The sequence below is a fragment of the Ostrinia nubilalis genome, chromosome 12 (assembly GCF_963855985.1).
Source record: "Ostrinia nubilalis chromosome 12, ilOstNubi1.1, whole genome shotgun sequence".
Taxonomy (NCBI): domain Eukaryota; kingdom Metazoa; phylum Arthropoda; class Insecta; order Lepidoptera; family Crambidae; genus Ostrinia; species Ostrinia nubilalis.
This window is the reverse complement of record NC_087099.1, coordinates 11,117,067-11,134,711: the sequence shown is the minus strand read 5'-3', so window position 1 is coordinate 11,134,711 and position 17,645 is coordinate 11,117,067. Positions and strand designations below refer to the sequence as shown.

General features: G+C 35.4%; 3 protein-coding genes and 1 long non-coding RNA gene across 4 annotated transcripts; 3 read left to right on the top strand and 1 right to left on the bottom strand.

Moving 5' to 3' along the window:
* Nucleotides 1-2,198: 2,198 nt before the first annotated feature.
* Nucleotides 2,199-3,483, top strand: LOC135076687 (homeobox protein MSX-2-like). Its single transcript, XM_063971107.1, has 5 exons — nucleotides 2,199-2,249; nucleotides 2,359-2,430; nucleotides 2,514-2,600; nucleotides 2,711-2,792; nucleotides 2,906-3,483. Exons 1-5 carry the CDS (start codon nucleotides 2,199-2,201, stop codon nucleotides 3,481-3,483), a joined length of 870 nt encoding a protein of 289 aa, XP_063827177.1.
* A 4,780-nt stretch (nucleotides 3,484-8,263) lies between these two features.
* On the top strand, nucleotides 8,264-10,881 carry LOC135076686 (homeobox protein MSX-2-like). Its single transcript, XM_063971106.1, has 6 exons — nucleotides 8,264-8,314; nucleotides 8,424-8,495; nucleotides 8,579-8,665; nucleotides 8,776-8,857; nucleotides 8,971-9,275; nucleotides 10,591-10,881. The coding sequence occupies exons 1-6, from the start codon at nucleotides 8,264-8,266 to the stop codon at nucleotides 10,879-10,881; spliced, it is 888 nt and encodes a 295-aa protein (XP_063827176.1).
* Nucleotides 10,882-11,016: 135 nt separating this feature from the next.
* Nucleotides 11,017-12,764, top strand: LOC135076540 (putative nuclease HARBI1). Its single transcript, XM_063970987.1, has 5 exons — nucleotides 11,017-11,533; nucleotides 11,604-11,885; nucleotides 12,040-12,427; nucleotides 12,508-12,641; nucleotides 12,731-12,764. Exons 1-4 carry the CDS (start codon nucleotides 11,279-11,281, stop codon nucleotides 12,636-12,638), a joined length of 1,056 nt encoding a protein of 351 aa, XP_063827057.1. The 5' UTR covers nucleotides 11,017-11,278; the 3' UTR covers nucleotides 12,639-12,641; nucleotides 12,731-12,764.
* Nucleotides 12,765-12,961: 197 nt separating this feature from the next.
* On the bottom strand, nucleotides 12,962-14,963 carry LOC135076541 (uncharacterized). The gene is made up of 3 exons (XR_010258295.1): nucleotides 14,434-14,963; nucleotides 14,236-14,359; nucleotides 12,962-14,153 (listed from the first exon to the last, which is right to left on the bottom strand). It is a non-coding gene; the product is annotated as an uncharacterized LOC135076541 (long non-coding RNA).
* Nucleotides 14,964-17,645: the final 2,682 nt, after the last annotated feature.

The window sequence follows — 17,645 nt, the reverse complement described above, 5'->3', positions numbered from 1 at the left end:
AAATGCAATCAGTTTAAAAATGTCTTATCCACACACGATATATGCCGGGATAATTAATACGCTCAAAGGCAATAAAGCATCCACACACGATATACGTCGGGATGTTTATGTATTTTGTATAACACGATTTTTGTACGTGTAGTTTAGTATCCACACACGATATACGCCGGGATAAGCAATAAATCATCCACACACGATTTACGTCGGGATGTTTATGTATTTTGTATAACACGATTTTTGTACGTGTAATTTAGTATCCACACACGATATACGCCGGGATAAGCAATAAAGCATCCACACACGATATACGTCGGGATGTTTATGTATTTTGTATAACACGATTTTTGTACGTGTAGTTTAGTATCCACACACGATATACGCCGGGATAAGCAATAAATCATCCACACACGATTTACGTCTGGATGTTTATGTATTTTGTATAACACGATTTTTGTACGTGTAGTTTAGTATCCACACACGATTAAGTCGGGACACAAAGTATTACCACGGAGGGTAGTTGAAAATATTCATTTTTAATACAAAAAATAGAAATTATTCACATTATTTCATAACAATTTCAAAATACACGATTCACAACTAACCAGAATGTTTTAAATATGTATGTATGTATGTCTGCAAATCTGCAGTGACTGCACGATGGAGACAACGATGTTTTTTCTGGTTCATCATCATCAGATAAAACTATAATTTGTCGTTGTCTATGTACATACGAGGTTTCTTAACAAACTTTTCACCATATCACTATTATCACCATTACTTGATCGTTTCCTTTTACCCATTTTTACGCTAAGTTATTTTTATTGAAAAAGTACGTGTGAGTCGGACGAACACCAACACAAGTAATGACAAGAAATATGGCGGACCGCGGAATGTACTACGGTGCTGAGGAGTCAAAACACGTACTTTATTATATTTAAAACTTATATTTTTAAATAAATATTCTCTAAAAGTGTGATAAGGACGGCATCATCCCAGGTACTGCTGCATGTAAAACATAATCATCTTCGGGAGAGATACGAAGTATAATGTCACTTTTGCCTGCAACTTGTAAGTATTTTCAAGAACTCATGGTTATAACTTCCATCATCAAGCTGTATCTCTGGTCAAAATTTGTGAGTGGCAATTTTTTTCACATTGTTTCTTTATCTAACAATATTAGAATCAAATAATGTCATCACAAAAAGTTGACCCACCCTGTTTTTACACTGTTGCTCACAAGTATTTCAAATCAAATCAAATCAAAGCAAAATTATTTTTATTTGTACCTATAGACTAATTAAATTAGTACCTACTTACACATACATCGTCAAATGCTCTTAAGGAGCCTATACATTTCATGTCTCATTCTTTTTTTTTGCCCTGCCAGATTTCAAAGATGAGCGTTTACAAGGTATGTTTTGTTTTTGTCTAGCGTTGGATATTATGATGTTTGACATTTAATTCTCATCAGTCTTAACGCAGATGAACTTCGCAAACTTTTTAAAAGCTCACTGCTTAGTGCCGAATTGATGAATGTGCCAGTGAATATTCCTTTTGGCCCTGTATACTCGTAAATCGTCAGTTTAGTAACGTACTGATTGCAACAGTGTAACTTATTGTTATTGGAGATTCTTATTTTATTGATTTTATGAGTGTCATATGGATTAAATTAGCCCAGAATTATAAAGAAGGGTAACAACGGAGATTCCTTTTTTTTTTTTTGTAAAAATGTAAAAAAACTGATGATTTAGGTTACTCATTTGTAAAAACTTTGTATACCAACATGGACAATAAAGAATTTGAATTTGAAACATGAAGACGTTGTTTAGGAAATATTTATACGATTATAATTAAATTTTATTCAAAATATTGAAACATGGCCGATTTTTGTGATGACTAGTGTATTTTAGTATGGTGCCATCCCAATAAGATAACAAGGACACAAACGAAATAATTAGCTAATTATATTATAATCCCTCGATTACTAAGTGGTTACCTGAATGGCGATAAGAGACAATGCAAGTTTGGAGTCACCGGGTCTGCTGAGAGAAAGGGTGAGTCATTAAGGGTTTGCTGAAAGACCTAAAGGTCGTTGTAAGCTCAAGTCGGGCTTAGCAGAGCATCAGTCGTGCCTAGTGCTTTGACGTGAACGAACACCAGTAATCCATAAACTTTTTACAATGAGCTCTATCGACATCATGTCATGCTCAGTAGATGAGTTGCTAGCGGATATAGAACAGCAGTACCAGGTATGTTATTTATTTTATATAATAAAATATTTGTTACAAGTTTGCAATAATCATGGCGTGATTGAAAATTGTGTTTCATTTTTTTAATGATTTTTTGTTTTATTTACAGAACGTGAGCGCTCCGCAATTTACTCCCGGCTATGCTGCTGAAAATGCAAGCCCTTCCAATACCATTTCTAATGTAAGGTTTTTGTTGTTATTACACTTTTATACCATTTAATGTTGCATAGAAACTCTGTTACTTATAAATTTTGTTTTCCACAGGCCCAGCCTCCTTGTCCGAACCTGTTCCACGAGGGCGCCACTCACTCCGACTGGGATCTCTTCAATAATTTATCAACGGCCGCCAATGTAAGAAGATTTTTTACAGCCACCTTTTTCATATTAGTTAATATGATTTGAATTTGAATTATTTCAAAAATCTAGGATAAAATACTGATTTATAATTTGTGTTGTTTCAGACTCCAGACTTCTCTGCGCCATCGGCGGCGCCAGGTTTGGGGCCTGCTTTGCCTCCAAAGCAGCATGTCGCCCAAATTACATGTAAGTTTCAAAATAAAAGTGTTTTACTTTTTTTTTGCATAAAAGTGTGATTGATTGTTTCGCAACACTTGTGTACAAATAACCAACTAAACTGATTTTAATATTCTTTTCAGTTGTTCCTTCGGCTGATGGTCTTAAGCCTCTGGTGACTCGCAAACGCAAACGCACCGCGTTCTCCACCGAGCAGGCCATGGCGCTGGAACAGCTGTTCCAGGCGCAGCAGTTCGTGACCAAGGAGGAGCGGTGCGCGCTGGAGCAGCGGCTGGGGGTCAATGAGCAGGCTATTAAGGTCTGGTTCCAAAACCGCCGCCTGCGTTTCAAGAAAGAAACGGAGGAGGTGGCATTGGAACCAGCTCCAAAAGACAACATCTTCGCCCACACGGAGTGGCTCATGGGACGTGCGGGCGAAGATGGGATGGTAACACTTGACCAGCTGGCAATAAGCGAGCTGGTCAGCGCGATCGACAAGTGCCTGCCAAAAGATCTGGACTTGTCCACCTTGTCCGAGTCTCAAAAGCCTGTGCCGTTTGTCGACCTTACCGACAGCGACTCGGACTTTTACGAGCCGATCTCTCCACCAGAGGTTGGCGCGTCAAATAGTTCGAGTTGCCTGCAGTATGATTGGCAAACGGAACCAATTGATCCCAAGCAATCTTTGCAAAGATTGTTTGATGTACATAGTAAATTTTAGGATATTTTTTAAATATTTGTCTGTGTTTTATGTGTATTTCTATTTATTAATTCTGGTGTTTCGTTTATATTGTAAATAGTTGTAAATACTGTACATTCTTAGGTTAGTTAGTTTTATATCGTTTAAAAATTAAGTGTTTATGTATTGCTTTTATAATTAAGTGTTATTGTTAGACAGATAGATGAGTCCTAGTAGGATACTGCGCGATGCGTACGTATCTACAATGTACAATGTACATTATACTTGATTGCAATAAATTCATGTATGATGTAACTTTATTGTTTCATTTAAAACTTCAAATACAAAATAGAAACAAGTCACACACCAAATAAATAAGGTACCTACACCGTAAAATACCCACACGCATTCAAAAGCTTCAAAACATCTTATTTTCAATGAAAAGAAAATGGAAAAGCAAAAAAATTTTTTTTTTTATTCTAAGCATCTACTTACTCGATTTTTATAATAGGTGAAATTTCATTTCATTTCATTTATTCATTTCAAAAACAAAACACATTGATTGATACAATGATTTTGAACTTATAACTTTTACTTATTGAAAATTTGTAGCGGGTTCGATTCCCGCACAGTACAAACATTATGAATATATTTGTTTGTATTGGACTGGGTGTTTTCTATGCATAATTAAGTATGTATTTACAAAAAAAAGTATTTAAGTATGTTTGTTTATATCCGTTGTCTAGTACCCATAGTACAAGCTTTGCTTAGTTTGGGACTAGAAGCGCAGTGTAAAATGTCCAAGGATATTTATTTATTTATTTAAAGTATTTTCTATGTATAGGTGCAAAAGTTACACAACATAAAAAAGTCGATAAAAAGTCTTGCTGCATTTTTTGGTAGCTCGTGCTAAACTTGTTTTTCTATTGTCCTTAGAATAATAGTTACCAAGCTGATAACAAGTTAGTCAAAAATGGTATAGTCTCTTATCTCTTTAGGTGCGCCTCCATTTGCCAGTAGGTAAGCATTGTATTTTCCATAATCCCTTCTAAGTGGCGATACAATAGCTTTGTTTATGTTTTCAACAATGTGTTTACATGAAAACAATATTGTAAAAGATTAAAAAAATGATAATACGTTCTCACGAGCAAAAAAGCTTGTCTTGTGGCTTTATGATTGGGCGATTGTAAATAAGCTAAGGCGCTTGCCGTGGTAGGTGGGATAAATACCTCCCTTACTGGTAATGTATTATTCGGTTTTGTCGGCCGTTTGGTGTAGTGGTTCAGAACGGACTACTATGCCGAGAGGTCCCGGGTTCGATTCCCGGCCAGGCAGAAATTGAAATGATGAATTTTAATTTCTGTGACGGGTCTGGGTGTTACTATGTATAATATGTATGTATTTAAAAAAAAAAGTATATAAGTAGTGTATCCGTCAAGCTAGCACCCATAACACAAGCATTAAGTTGCTTACTTTGGGGCTAGCTGGCGCTGTGTGAAATTGTCCAAAGATTTATTTATTATTTATTATTTATTTATTTATTCTTTTTATACATACATAAATATAATGTCACTTTTGCCTGCAACTTGTAAGTATTTTCAAGAACTCATGGTTATAACTTCCATCATCAAGCTGTATCTCTGGTCAAAATTTGTGAGTGGCAATTTTTTTCACATTGTTTCTTTATCTAACAATATTAGAAGCAAATAATGTCATCACAAAAAGTTGACCCACCCTGTTTTTACACTGTTGCTCTCAAGTATTTCAAATCAAATCAAATCAAAGCAAAATTATTTTTATTTGTACCTATAGACTAATTAAATTAGGGGTAGTATTTAAACGAGCGACTGTAAATTTATGTTGTAAGTGTCAAAAATAATTAATGTGGGCTAAAGAATTACTAAGTGAGCGACTGAGTGCGAGTGACGAAAAATCAAAAGAACAGCAACTTACAAAAAAAAATTGAGTTCCTTAAAATACAAAATGAGAAGCTTCATAATATTTGAGCGACCTAATATTTGATTGAGTGTCAACGTTAGGTCCTGCATTTTTTTCAATATTTGGCAAATGCTTTTTTTATACTGAGCGGTATTTTTAACTTTAATGAAGTGTTTCGAATGCAAAAACTACTTTGAAAAATACTATTATGAGCAGCGTATTATGAGCCCACATTTAAATAAAAAATGATCTTATGAAATAAATATTTGACGGAACACTATTCTGGTAGCGAAAAAAATAAATCATTAAAATTTAAGGGTAGGTAATCAAATGAAACAATGTATTACGAAAAATGAAATAAATTTGTATTTTCTTAAATCGAATCAACAAAAACAAAATAAAATAAGTCGCTTCTGTCAACCCAAAAAAAAAGTAATCTTATTAATAAGGTTCATTGATTGGTACCTATGAGGATTGAGGAGCTCTACCTACTCATCGTCACTGTATGATAAGTGCTGGCTTGGACTTAGCGGGTCGGCCTCGTTTTCTTTTTTGTCCAATAGGTATCAGTTTTGCTTCCAGTGGCGGTGTTGTTAGTTTGAGCCGAATTGCTAGACCCAAAACGTGTTTGCATACATATTTTGTTAAAAATTCGGGACAGTCGCCCCGCCCCCATTCGAATTCGCGCGCTGTAACAATCTGTAGTTTTCATTAATAAAGCGTATCAAAATAAAAAACATGAGACCTCAAATATAATATCAGTAACCAATAATCATTAATAAAGCAGCTCACAAAACTTTGCTTAGAATTAACTTTTTTGTAGTTCGTTCAGTAAAACCTCAATTAGAAAAATCTAATGTATCTTCATATTAAAGTTGCCCTCTCTGTATTTCTAGTCGCTCACTTAGTAATTTAGTCGCCCGGATAGTATTTTTATGTCTGAAATGTAATAATCAAAACCCACATTTTGTAAGTTCGTTCTGGATTTTATTATTGATCAATATTCGTCGTTAGTTTGGTTAATTTTTCGCTTACTCAAATTCATACCGCTCAAGGTATTAAAACAGTATGCCATCATCAGTCGCAAAGTTTTTTTTTAGTCGCTCGTTTTATAATTCCCCTTAAATTAGTACCTACTTACACATACATCGTCAAATGCTCTTAAGGAGCCTATACATTTCATGTCTCATTCTTTTTTTTTGCCCTGCCAGATTTCAAAGATGAGCGTTTACAAGGTATGTTTTGTTTTTGTCTAGCGTTGGATATTATGATGTTTGACATTTAATTCTCATCAGTCTTAACGCAGATGAACTTCGCAAACTTTTTAAAAGCTCACTGCTTAGTGCCGAATTGATGAATGTGCCAGTGAATATTCCTTTTGGCCCTGTATAGGGGCCGTCCATATATTACGTCATTCTAAATTAGGGGGGGGGGTTGGTCTGCGGATGACGGTAAATGATAGATAGGGGGGGGGGGGGGGTGTTTCGAAATTGACGTCATTCTTATTTATTTATTTATAGTTTATTGTTCACCTACAAAAAGATTATTTCTAAAAAGAAATTTCTTCCAGCACACCTAGTAAGTGAGACTGCAAATGTGAGAGGCGGCTGAGGCGCGTACAATACTAAAAAAAACTCATAATAAACATACATACCTAATGCAACATAGATGTACACAAATAATAACTACAGATAAAATACTCTAACAATAATATTACATACAGTGGCGGCGTAGCATGGGTTGGCACCCGGGGCTACCCCCCCCCCCCCCCGTCACAAGTCCTATGGCACCCCCTGGTACCCCCCCAGGATTTTTAGGGTTTCCTACCGATTGAAAGACAATCGCACCCCCCACCCCCCGTATCATGACATAAACCGCAGATTTGCCATGCAGATGTGGCAGTGAGTACTAATCTGCGCGACTTGTGCCACCCCCTGATGCTTGGCACCCGAGGCGGACCGCCCCCACCGCCCCCCCCCCCTTCTGCCGCTACTGATTACATATAATACTAGCTGCCCGCCCCGGCTTCGCCCGTGGTACTTACGTGTATTATACATATAAACCTTCCTTAAGAATCACTATCTATTAAAAAAAAAAAAAGTTGATTCTACAAGTGTTTTAATTTTGTCAAACTGGTAATGACGTCAATTTTGGGAGAAGGGGGGGGGGGTCATTAAGAAATGACGCTAGGATGATTGTAGGGGGGGGGGTCTAAAATCTGAAAAAATCGATGACGTAATTTATGGACGGCCCCATACTCGTAAACCGTCAGTTTAGTAACGTACTGATTGCAACAGTGTAACTTATTGTTATTGGAGATTCTTATTTTATTGATTTTATGAGTGTCATATGGATTAAATTAGCCCAGAATTATAAAGAAGGGTAACAACGGAGATTCCTTATTTTTTTTTTTGTAAAAATGTAAAAAAACTGATGATTTAGGTTACTCATTTGTAAAAACTTTGTATACCAACATGGACAATAAAGAATTTGAATTTGAAACATGAAGACGTTGTTTAGGAAATATTTATACGATTATAATTAAATTTTATTCAAAATATTGAAACATGGCCGATTTTTGTGATGACTAGTGTATTTTAGTATGGTGCCATCCCAATAAGATAACAAGGACACAAACGAAATAATTAGCTAATTATAATCCCTCGATTACTAAGTGGTTACCTGAATGGCGATAAGAGACAATGCAAGTTTGGAGTCACCGGGTCTGCTGAGAGAAAGGGTGAGTCATTAAGGGTTTGCTGAAAGACCTAAAGGTCGTTGTAAGCTCAAGTCGGGCTTAGCAGAGCATCAGTCGTGCCTAGTGCTTTGACGTGAACGAACACCAGTAATCCATAAACTTTTTACAATGAGCTCTATCGACATCATGTCATGCTCAGTAGATGAGTTGCTAGCGGATATAGAACAGCAGTACCAGGTATGTTCTTTATTTTATATAATAAAATATTTGTTACAAGTTTGCAATAATCATGGCGTGATTGAAAATTGTGTTTCATTTTTTTAATGATTTTTTGTTTTATTTACAGAACGTGAGCGCTCCGCAATTTACTCCCGGCTATGCTGCTGAAAATGCAAGCCCTTCCAATACCATTTCTAATGTAAGGTTTTTGTTGTTATTACACTTTTATACCATTTAATGTTGCATAGAAACTCTGTTACTTATAAATTTTGTTTTCCACAGGCCCAGCCTCCTTGTCCGAACCTGTTCCACGAGGGCGCCACTCACTCCGACTGGGATCTCTTCAATAATTTATCAACGGCCGCCAATGTAAGAAGATTTTTTACAGCCACCTTTTTCATATTAGTTAATATGATTTGAATTTGAATTATTTCAAAAATCTAGGATAAAATACTGATTTATAATTTGTGTTGTTTCAGACTCCAGACTTCTCTGCGCCATCGGCGGCGCCAGGTTTGGGGCCTGCTTTGCCTCCAAAGCAGCATGTCGCCCAAATTACATGTAAGTTTCAAAATAAAAGTGTTTTACTTTTTTTTTGCATAAAAGTGTGATTGATTGTTTCGCAACACTTGTGTACAAATAACCAACTAAACTGATTTTAATATTCTTTTCAGTTGTTCCTTCGGCAGATGGTCTTAAGCCTCTGGTGACTCGCAAACGCAAACGCACCGCGTTCTCCACCGAGCAGGCCATGGCGCTGGAACAGCTGTTCCAGGCGCAGCAGTTCGTGACCAAGGAGGAGCGGTGCGCGCTGGAGCAGCGGCTGGGGGTCAATGAGCAGGCTATTAAGGTCTGGTTCCAAAACCGCCGCCTGCGTTTCAAGAAAGAAACGGAGGAGGTGGCATTGGAACCAGCTCCAAAAGACAACATCTTCGCCCACACGGAGTGGCTCATGGGACGTGCGGGCGAAGATGGGAGGGTCCATATTCGGTTGCATAAAAAATATTGTCATAATTTGTGAGTGCATAAAGTTTTTTGGCATACTCATCATTTCGCATAACGTTCATACAGAATAAATGATAAGGCATATTTTTTTTGCCATAACCACTTTTATAATAATACTATTTTAGTATATATTTTTTCTGTATTCTCGTTTTTTTAATAACGATTTCTAGGCATAACATTTATTGGCATCTAGACCAATGCCATAAATATTACCATTCATAATATACAAAATACCATAATGTTAACAAATATAAATAGACAAGCATGCATGCAAACAAGCATGCAAGCAAGCAGCAAGCATGCAAGCAAGCAGCAAGCATGCAAGCAAGCAGCAAGCATGCAATCAAGCAGCAAGCATGCAAGCAAGGATGCAAGCAAGCAAGCATGCAAGCAAGCAGCAAGGAAGCATGCATGCAAGTAAGGATGCAAGCAAGCAAGCATGCAAACAAGCAAGCTGCAAGCAAGCAAGCATTAGGATTGCCTTATCTCCGGCGCTGCGGGAAGTGCGGTCCTTCCGCTCTGGCGTAACATATACCCGGCATGCCATGCTCGCTTCCGCAGCTTCGGCTTGCTGGTCGCCTTCGGCGACCAGCCTCAGCCGCTCCAGCTCGCACGGCTGCCGGATATATGTTACAGCGAGCGAGGACCGCACTCCCTCCGCGCCTCCGGCTTTTAAATTACACTCTAGTATAGGGCAGACTAGTACCACGTGGAAGAGACCACGGCCAGTCGGGATCTACATAATTCCAGACCAGGCAAGCTTAATGTTGTAAAAGAAATGTGGACTGTATAATATGTGCGTTATAATAGATAAGAGGGATTTGAGATCAAACAGAATGTATTTTCACGAGCTTAAGTTTTCTAAGAGACAGGTCAAAAATTAAGAACAAAAATGACAATGACAAAAAGAATTTACTTTTTACAAATCTACAGGCCGAAAGAGTATAAAGGTGGAAGGAGGATCGTTCGCAACATCACAAATACATAATAATTTACTCTTCAATGTTGGTTGCTCTTATAGACAATATTTATGACTTTAAATTTTATAAATAATTACATTATGTTTATCGTATTTTATTAAAAACAAACTTTAGGAATATAAAAATTATGTTCTTTACATTTATGATTATTTAAATTATGGGATTGAAAATTAGAGAAAGTTATTATTATGCCTAAGAAACCATTATGCATTTAGAAAACTATGCATATCAAAGTTTATGCGAAAAAACTTTATGCAAATACTGTTATGCCAAACTAAATTATGATGAAAAATGTTATGCGTCTGAAAGGGCACCCAAGATGGGATGGTAACACTTGACCAGCTGGCAATAAGCGAGCTGGTCAGCGCGATCGACAAGTGCCTGCCAAAAGATCTGGACTTGTCCACCTTGTCCGAGTCTCAAAAGCCTGTGCCGTTTGTCGACCTTACCGACAGCGACTCGGACTTTTACGAGCCGATCTCTCCACCAGAGGTTGGCGCGTCAAATAGTTCGAGTTGCCTGCAGTATGATTGGCAAACGGAACCAATTGATCCCAAGCAATCTTTGCAAAGATTGTTTGATGTACATAGTAAATTTTAAGGTATTTTTTTAATATTTGTCTGTGTTTTATGTGTATTTCTATTTATTAATTCTGGTGTGTCGTTTATATTGTAAATAGTTGTAAATACTGTACATTCTTAGGTTAGTTAGTTTTATATCGTTTAAAAATTAACGGTCTTATTCATAATCATTTTTCACATTTTATCAAATGCTTATTAGAGGTTTATAAAACGTTTGATAAAAATTGTTATTCATAATCGTCATTTAGCGCTAAAATCCTCTTATAACTGTGTGATAAGTTATCGAGAGCTCGGGCCTTGTTTAAAGCTCTAATAAACCTATTTTAACCTAACTTTTATAAATGTCATTTCATATGAATGTCACTTCGTTGGTTTATTTATTCAAAATATCCTTGCTGTGATCCTTGCTTGTGAAAATGAATGCTATAAATGCAATTGTGCATTTAGCCAATAATGCCGACCCAGCGCGACGTAGAAAGCTCTACCGCCAACGAAGCAACCCATTCGATTTGCGGGACCTAAATTTTAAAATAAAATATAGGTTCAATAAGGACACAGTGCGCACCATCATAGATTTGGTGGAAGATGATCTGGTTCAGAGCGCTAGAGGTGGTGGCACGTGTCCTGAACTGCAAGTTTTAGTGGCCATAAGATGTTGGGGACGTCGTGAGGTAAGCACAAAAAAGTGTTTTATTTTATCCCTTTGTCGTGGCTGCTATAATTATTTTCATACATTTTCAGGTACAAGATGATGCTGGTGACCTCCATGGCCTAAGTCAGCCGACAGTGAGCCGGATATGCGCCAGAGTCGCGCATGCAATCGCGAATAAGGCAAATTCCTTCATCAAAATGCCTATCACTATAGGAGAGCAGGAAAGAATTAGTGCCAAATTTAGAGCAATTAAAAATTTTCCTGGGGTGATAGGAGCCATAGATTGCACCCACATTAAAATTAAAAAAACCGGAGGTGACATGGCCCAGTACTATATTAATAGAAAAGGCTATTATTCCCTGAATGTTCAGGTAAAATATATTTTGATTTTATACAGTTTACAACAGAGAAAGATTTGTTTTAATAATGTCTATAATTTTTACTTTGTATGATCTAAATTTTAGCAACATTCAACACTATATTATTGGATGGATTACCTACAGGATACTGTTTTTTTTATTTTAGGTTGTCTGTGATGCTGACCTCAAAATAATGGATATAGTGGCTAGATGGCGAGGCAGTACACATGACAGTCGAATTTTTATGGAGAGCAATATAAAACAACGATTTGAGGATAGGCAGTTTAGAGGACGCCTTATTGGCGATTCGGGCTACCCTCTTCTGCCATATCTATTTACACCTATTTTAAGGCCTAGTCGTCCAGAAGAAGAAGCATACAATAATGCTCACATCTCAACTAGGAACACTGTTGAAAGGTGTTTTGGGGTGTGGAAGCAGCGGTTCCAATGCCTACTCCATGGCTTACCAGTAAGCCTCCAAAATGGAAAAGCTGTGATCATAGCATTGGCTGTATTACATAATATAGCCATTGATATGAATGACACATTGTTAGGTAAATGTTATCAATTTGACTGTACATAAGGAATACAAATCTTTATGACAAAATGTTGACAAATTCATAATATTTTTCAGAACAACATATGGAGCAGGTCCCTGTAACTCCGCAACTTTCGACGGAGAACAGTGTTCACGACAACCGACCTTCATTGTTGAGGCGTAGGTCGCAGTTGATACTACAAAATTTTATAAATCAACATTTTTGAATGGTACTAAAATACATTTTGATAAATTCCAACGATTTACTTTTATGTAATGTCATTTGAGTTCATGAAAATGTTGTATTTTAATTTTTCAGATACTGTTCCTGGCATCTTAATGAAAATAAAAAGAATATTTGATTGAAAAATACCTGTATTTCAATTTTCAGTCCAATTTGTTACTATCACAAAAACAAAACCTGTAGTTCTCTTTAAAAAAGCAATTATTCTGCAAAAATTCAAAACAAATTACTTTATATCACTAATTTAAGTACAATTAGTTTCAACAAACTTACTTATTAAAAATCACAGTTCAATTCTTTAAAACAAAGAAATTGCTTAAGTATAAACGTTTCTATTCGGAGGTTATCAACCTTCTACATTTAAAACAAAATAACCATAATTTACACTATTATTATAAAGGCGAATGTTTGTGACTAGGCATATGTGTATTTACTTTATATCACTAATTTAAGTACAATTATTAAACTTACTTACTAAAAATCACAGTTCAATTCTTATAAACAAATAAATTGCTAAAACAGATAGATTATATAGTCTCGAATAACATATAGGCTTCTTTTTATCCTGGAAAAATGCACAGATCCTGTAGGTTACAGAAATAGTAGTCTACGCAGGCGGAGTCGTGGGCAACAGCTAGTTAATAGTAATCTCAAACTCTTATTAAGTTATGACTAGTAAACATATTCATAGCCGTCTAAATATATTGCAGAAACACAATCAAAATGCGGATTGGAACTGCATAAAATACAAATTAAAAACAAACAGAAGTAAGGGAGGAACTAACTTATTATTTAGAATCTGTTAGTACTTGAAAAACTTTAACATCAAAAGACTTATTATTCTTTATTAATGTGAGTGTAATATTTAAGTTTTTCCTGTAATAATTGATGCTCAAGATCCAAGTTTCTCCCTTTCTTCCGTTCGTTTTCCATTTGAACTTCATGCAGTTCAATCCGGCATTTTGATTCTGTTTCTGCAATTTCGGAAATCCTAACTTTGCTTAAATCAATTAAGCCTTCTTTGTTTAACAGTTTCCTTTTTTTTTTGATTGCTGGTGCTTTAAAATTAGGTTTTGCTTTATTTTCTTTTGCCTCTACTTTTTTATTTTCTTTATCTTCCAATATGCCTCTAGTAGTACAAGCATGTGTATCTTCTATTTCTTCATCAAGTACCACCAATTCATATTGGATTTCTTCATTATTTATCAATTCCTGATCTTGCGTATTTTGAGTTGATTCCTCCTCTTGAATGTTAATTAATTCACTTTTATTTGAGTCCGAGTCAAATCTGTTAACATCGACTACAAATTCATTGGGCAACCAAGATGCTATATCATCAGCCCTATCGTCAGGCACTGATAATGGTGGACCACCGCCAGTTTTAATTTGAGCCTGCCTAGCAATGGTCTTGTCTTTCTTCGCACTGATTTTTATGAGGCTCCATTGCGATTTTAACTGGGTAATGGAGCGGTTCATACCAGCGCACATTGAATTAAACCTGAAAAAGAAATGACAGGATTTTGAATTACAGGTAAAGGCAAAATTTTATATTGAAGGCAGAAATCAAAAGATGTACCAACGTTGTTTGTAAATCAGCCCAAGCCGCAACCTTCCGTTTATTCGTGTTAGTGTCTGTATTTTTATTTTCGATTGCATTTACTCTTTCTTTCACCAACTCTTTCAGCAAATACTGAAAAGCAAACACTAGGCGTCAAACATAAATAAAACCATGCTACAAAAATTAGTAGGCACTTTATCAGGCTAAAAATAAGTACTACCTTATCTTCCTCCAACCAGTTTTCTGATCGTTGCCTTTTAGGCGGTCTGTTCTCCTTCGTCATGGACATAATTAGTATCCGATGTAACTAGCCGGGTCGTCGTAAGAGCTTATTGCAGAGTACAGGGTAAGAGGTACAGAATCCAGAACATACAATCCCAAGTTTTATAAAAGTTTGATAAAACTTGGGAGTTGATCGAAAAAACCGAAAACTTTATTAAATTTTCGTGCCAAATGTCAATGTCAGTAAGTAAAACGTCACAGCTGCCAATTTTTTGTTTTTTTTTTCTGCGATTTGTCTATGATTTTACATGGTCCATCAAGTTAAATCACCAAAAAAGCTGTTTTCGTTCATTCTTTTTGTATAGTCTGTGGAAAGAAAATATTAAACTCTGTTTTAGCTATCAAAGGTTTGTAAACGATTATGAATAACGTTTTTTATCAGAGGTTTATAAGAGTGTTTTAAGCCTATCAAACGTTTTAGCTAATGTAGGTTTTAAACCTATATTAGCATTTTATTATGAATAAGACCGTAAGTGTTTATGTATTGCTTTTATAATTAAGTGTTATTGTTAGACAGATAGATGAGTCCTAGTAGGATACTGTGCGCTGCGTACGTATCTACAATGTACAATGTACATTATTCTTGATTGCAATAAATTCATGTATGATGTAACTTTATTGTTTCATTTAAAACTTCAAATACAAAATAGAAACAAGTCACACACCAAATAAATAAGGTACCTACACCGTAAAATACCCACACGCATTCAAAAGCTTCAAAACATCTTATTTTCAATGAAAAGAAAATGGAAAAGCAAAAAAATATATTTTTTTTTATTCTAAGCATCTACTCACTCGATTTTTATAATAGGTGAAATTTCATTTCATTTCATTTATTCATTTCAAAAACAAAATACATTGATTGATACAATGATTTGAACTTATAACTTTTACTTATTGAAAATTTGTAGCGGGTTCGATTCCCGCACAGTACAAACATTATGAATATTATATTTGTTTGTATTGGACTGGGTGTTTTCTATGCATAATTAAGTATGTATTTACAAAAAAAAGTATTTAAGTATGTTTGTTTATATCCGTTGTCTAGTACCCATAGTACAAGCTTTGCTTAGTTTGGGACTAGAAGCGCAGTGTAAAATGTCCATTGTCCAAGGATATTTATTTATTTATTTAAAGTATTTTCTATGTATAGCTGCAAAAGTTACACAACATAAAAAAGTCGATAAAAAGTCTTGCTGCATTTTTTGGTAGCTCGTGCTAAACTTGTTTTTCTATTGTCCTTAGAATAATAGTTACCAAGCTGATAACAAGTTAGTCAAAAATGGTATAGTCTCTTATCTCTTTAGGTGCGCCTCCATTTGCCAGTAGGTAAGCATTGTATTTTCCATAATCCCTTCTAAGCGGCGCCGATACAATAGCTTTGTTTATGTTTTCAACAATGTGTTTTCATGAAAACAATATTGTAAAAGATTAAAAAAATGATAATACGTTCTCACGAGCAAAAAAGCTTGTCTTGTGGCTTTATGATTGGGCGATTGTAAATAAGCTAAGGCGCTTGCCGTGGTAGGTGGGATAAATACCTCCCTTACTGGTAATGTATTATTCTTTTTATACATAAATATAATGTCACTTTTGCCTGCAACTTGTAAGTATTTTCAAGAACTCATGGTTATAACTTCCATCATCAAGCTGTATCTCTGGTCAAAATTTGTGAGTGGCAATTTTTTTCACATTGTTTATCTAACAATATTAGAAGCAAATAATGTCATCACAAAAAGTTGACCCACCCTGTTTTTACACTGTTGCTCTCAAGTATTTCAAATCAAATCAAAGCAAAATTATTTTTATTTGTACCTATAGACTAATTAAATTAGTACCTACTTACACATACATCGTCAAATGCTCTTAAGGAGCCTATACATTTCATGTCTCATTCTTTTTTTTTGCCCTGCCAGATTTCAAAGATGAGCGTTTACAAGGTATGTTTTGTTTTTGTCTAGCGTTGGATATTATGATGTTTGACATTTAATTCTCATCAGTCTTAACGCAGATGAACTTCGCAAATTTTTCAAAAGCTCACTGCTTAGTGCCGAATTGATGAATGTGCCAGTGAATATTCCTTTTCAACCGACTTCAAAAAAAGGAGGAGGTTCTCAATTCGACCCGTATGTTTTTTTTTTCTATGTTTGTTACGCGATAACTCCGTCAATTATGAACCGATTTGAACAAATCTTTTTTCGGCGTATAGGTAATACCTCAAGGGTGGTCCCATTTAAATTTAATAATTAAAAAAACAACCCCCAAGGGTGGAAAATTGGGGATGAACTTTTTTATACGCAATATCTCCGCCGATTATAAACCAATTTGAACGATAATTGTTTTGTTGAATAGGTATTATCAAAAGGGTGGTTTCATGCGAATTTGAAGAAAATATTTCACCCCCAAGGGTGGAAAATTGGGGATGAACTTTTTTATACGCAATATCTCCGCCGATTATGAACCAATTTGAACGATTATTTTTTGTTGAATAGGTATTATCAAAATTTTTAATTTTTAGTTTTTTTTTGTGTTCACGCTTTTGAAGTCGGTTATATTTTTTTTTAAAAGTAATGACATTCACAAACGAGTCTTAAGCTGACTTACACCATCTGACTTTAACCGTAACTATTAACCGGTGTTTTTGTATGTATAGAGTTTGACAGATTTTTGACGTTTGTTAAAGTTAAAGTAAGATGGTGCGACCCAGCCTTAGGCGGCCAAAAACTATAAAATAGTACGTACCTACTTATTTATGACCAATCTGACAAATTTTCCACTTTTGGTTTTATGTCACCGTAATGACCGTAAGTCAAATAAAAAGAAGCTTTTCTTTTTTTATTATGGCCCTGTATACTCGTAAATCGTCAGTTTAGTAACGTACTGATTGCAACAGTGTAACTTATTGTTATTGGAAATTCTTATTTTATTGATTTTATGAGTGTCATATGGATTAAATTAGCCCAGAATTATAAAGAAGGGTAACAACGGTGATTCCTTTTTTTTTTTTGTAAAAATGTAAAAAAACTGATGATTTAGGTTACTCATTTGTAAAAACTTTGTATACCAACATGGACAATAAAGAATTTGAATTTGAAACATGAAGACGTTGTTTAGGAAATATTTATACGATTATAATTAAATTTTATTCAA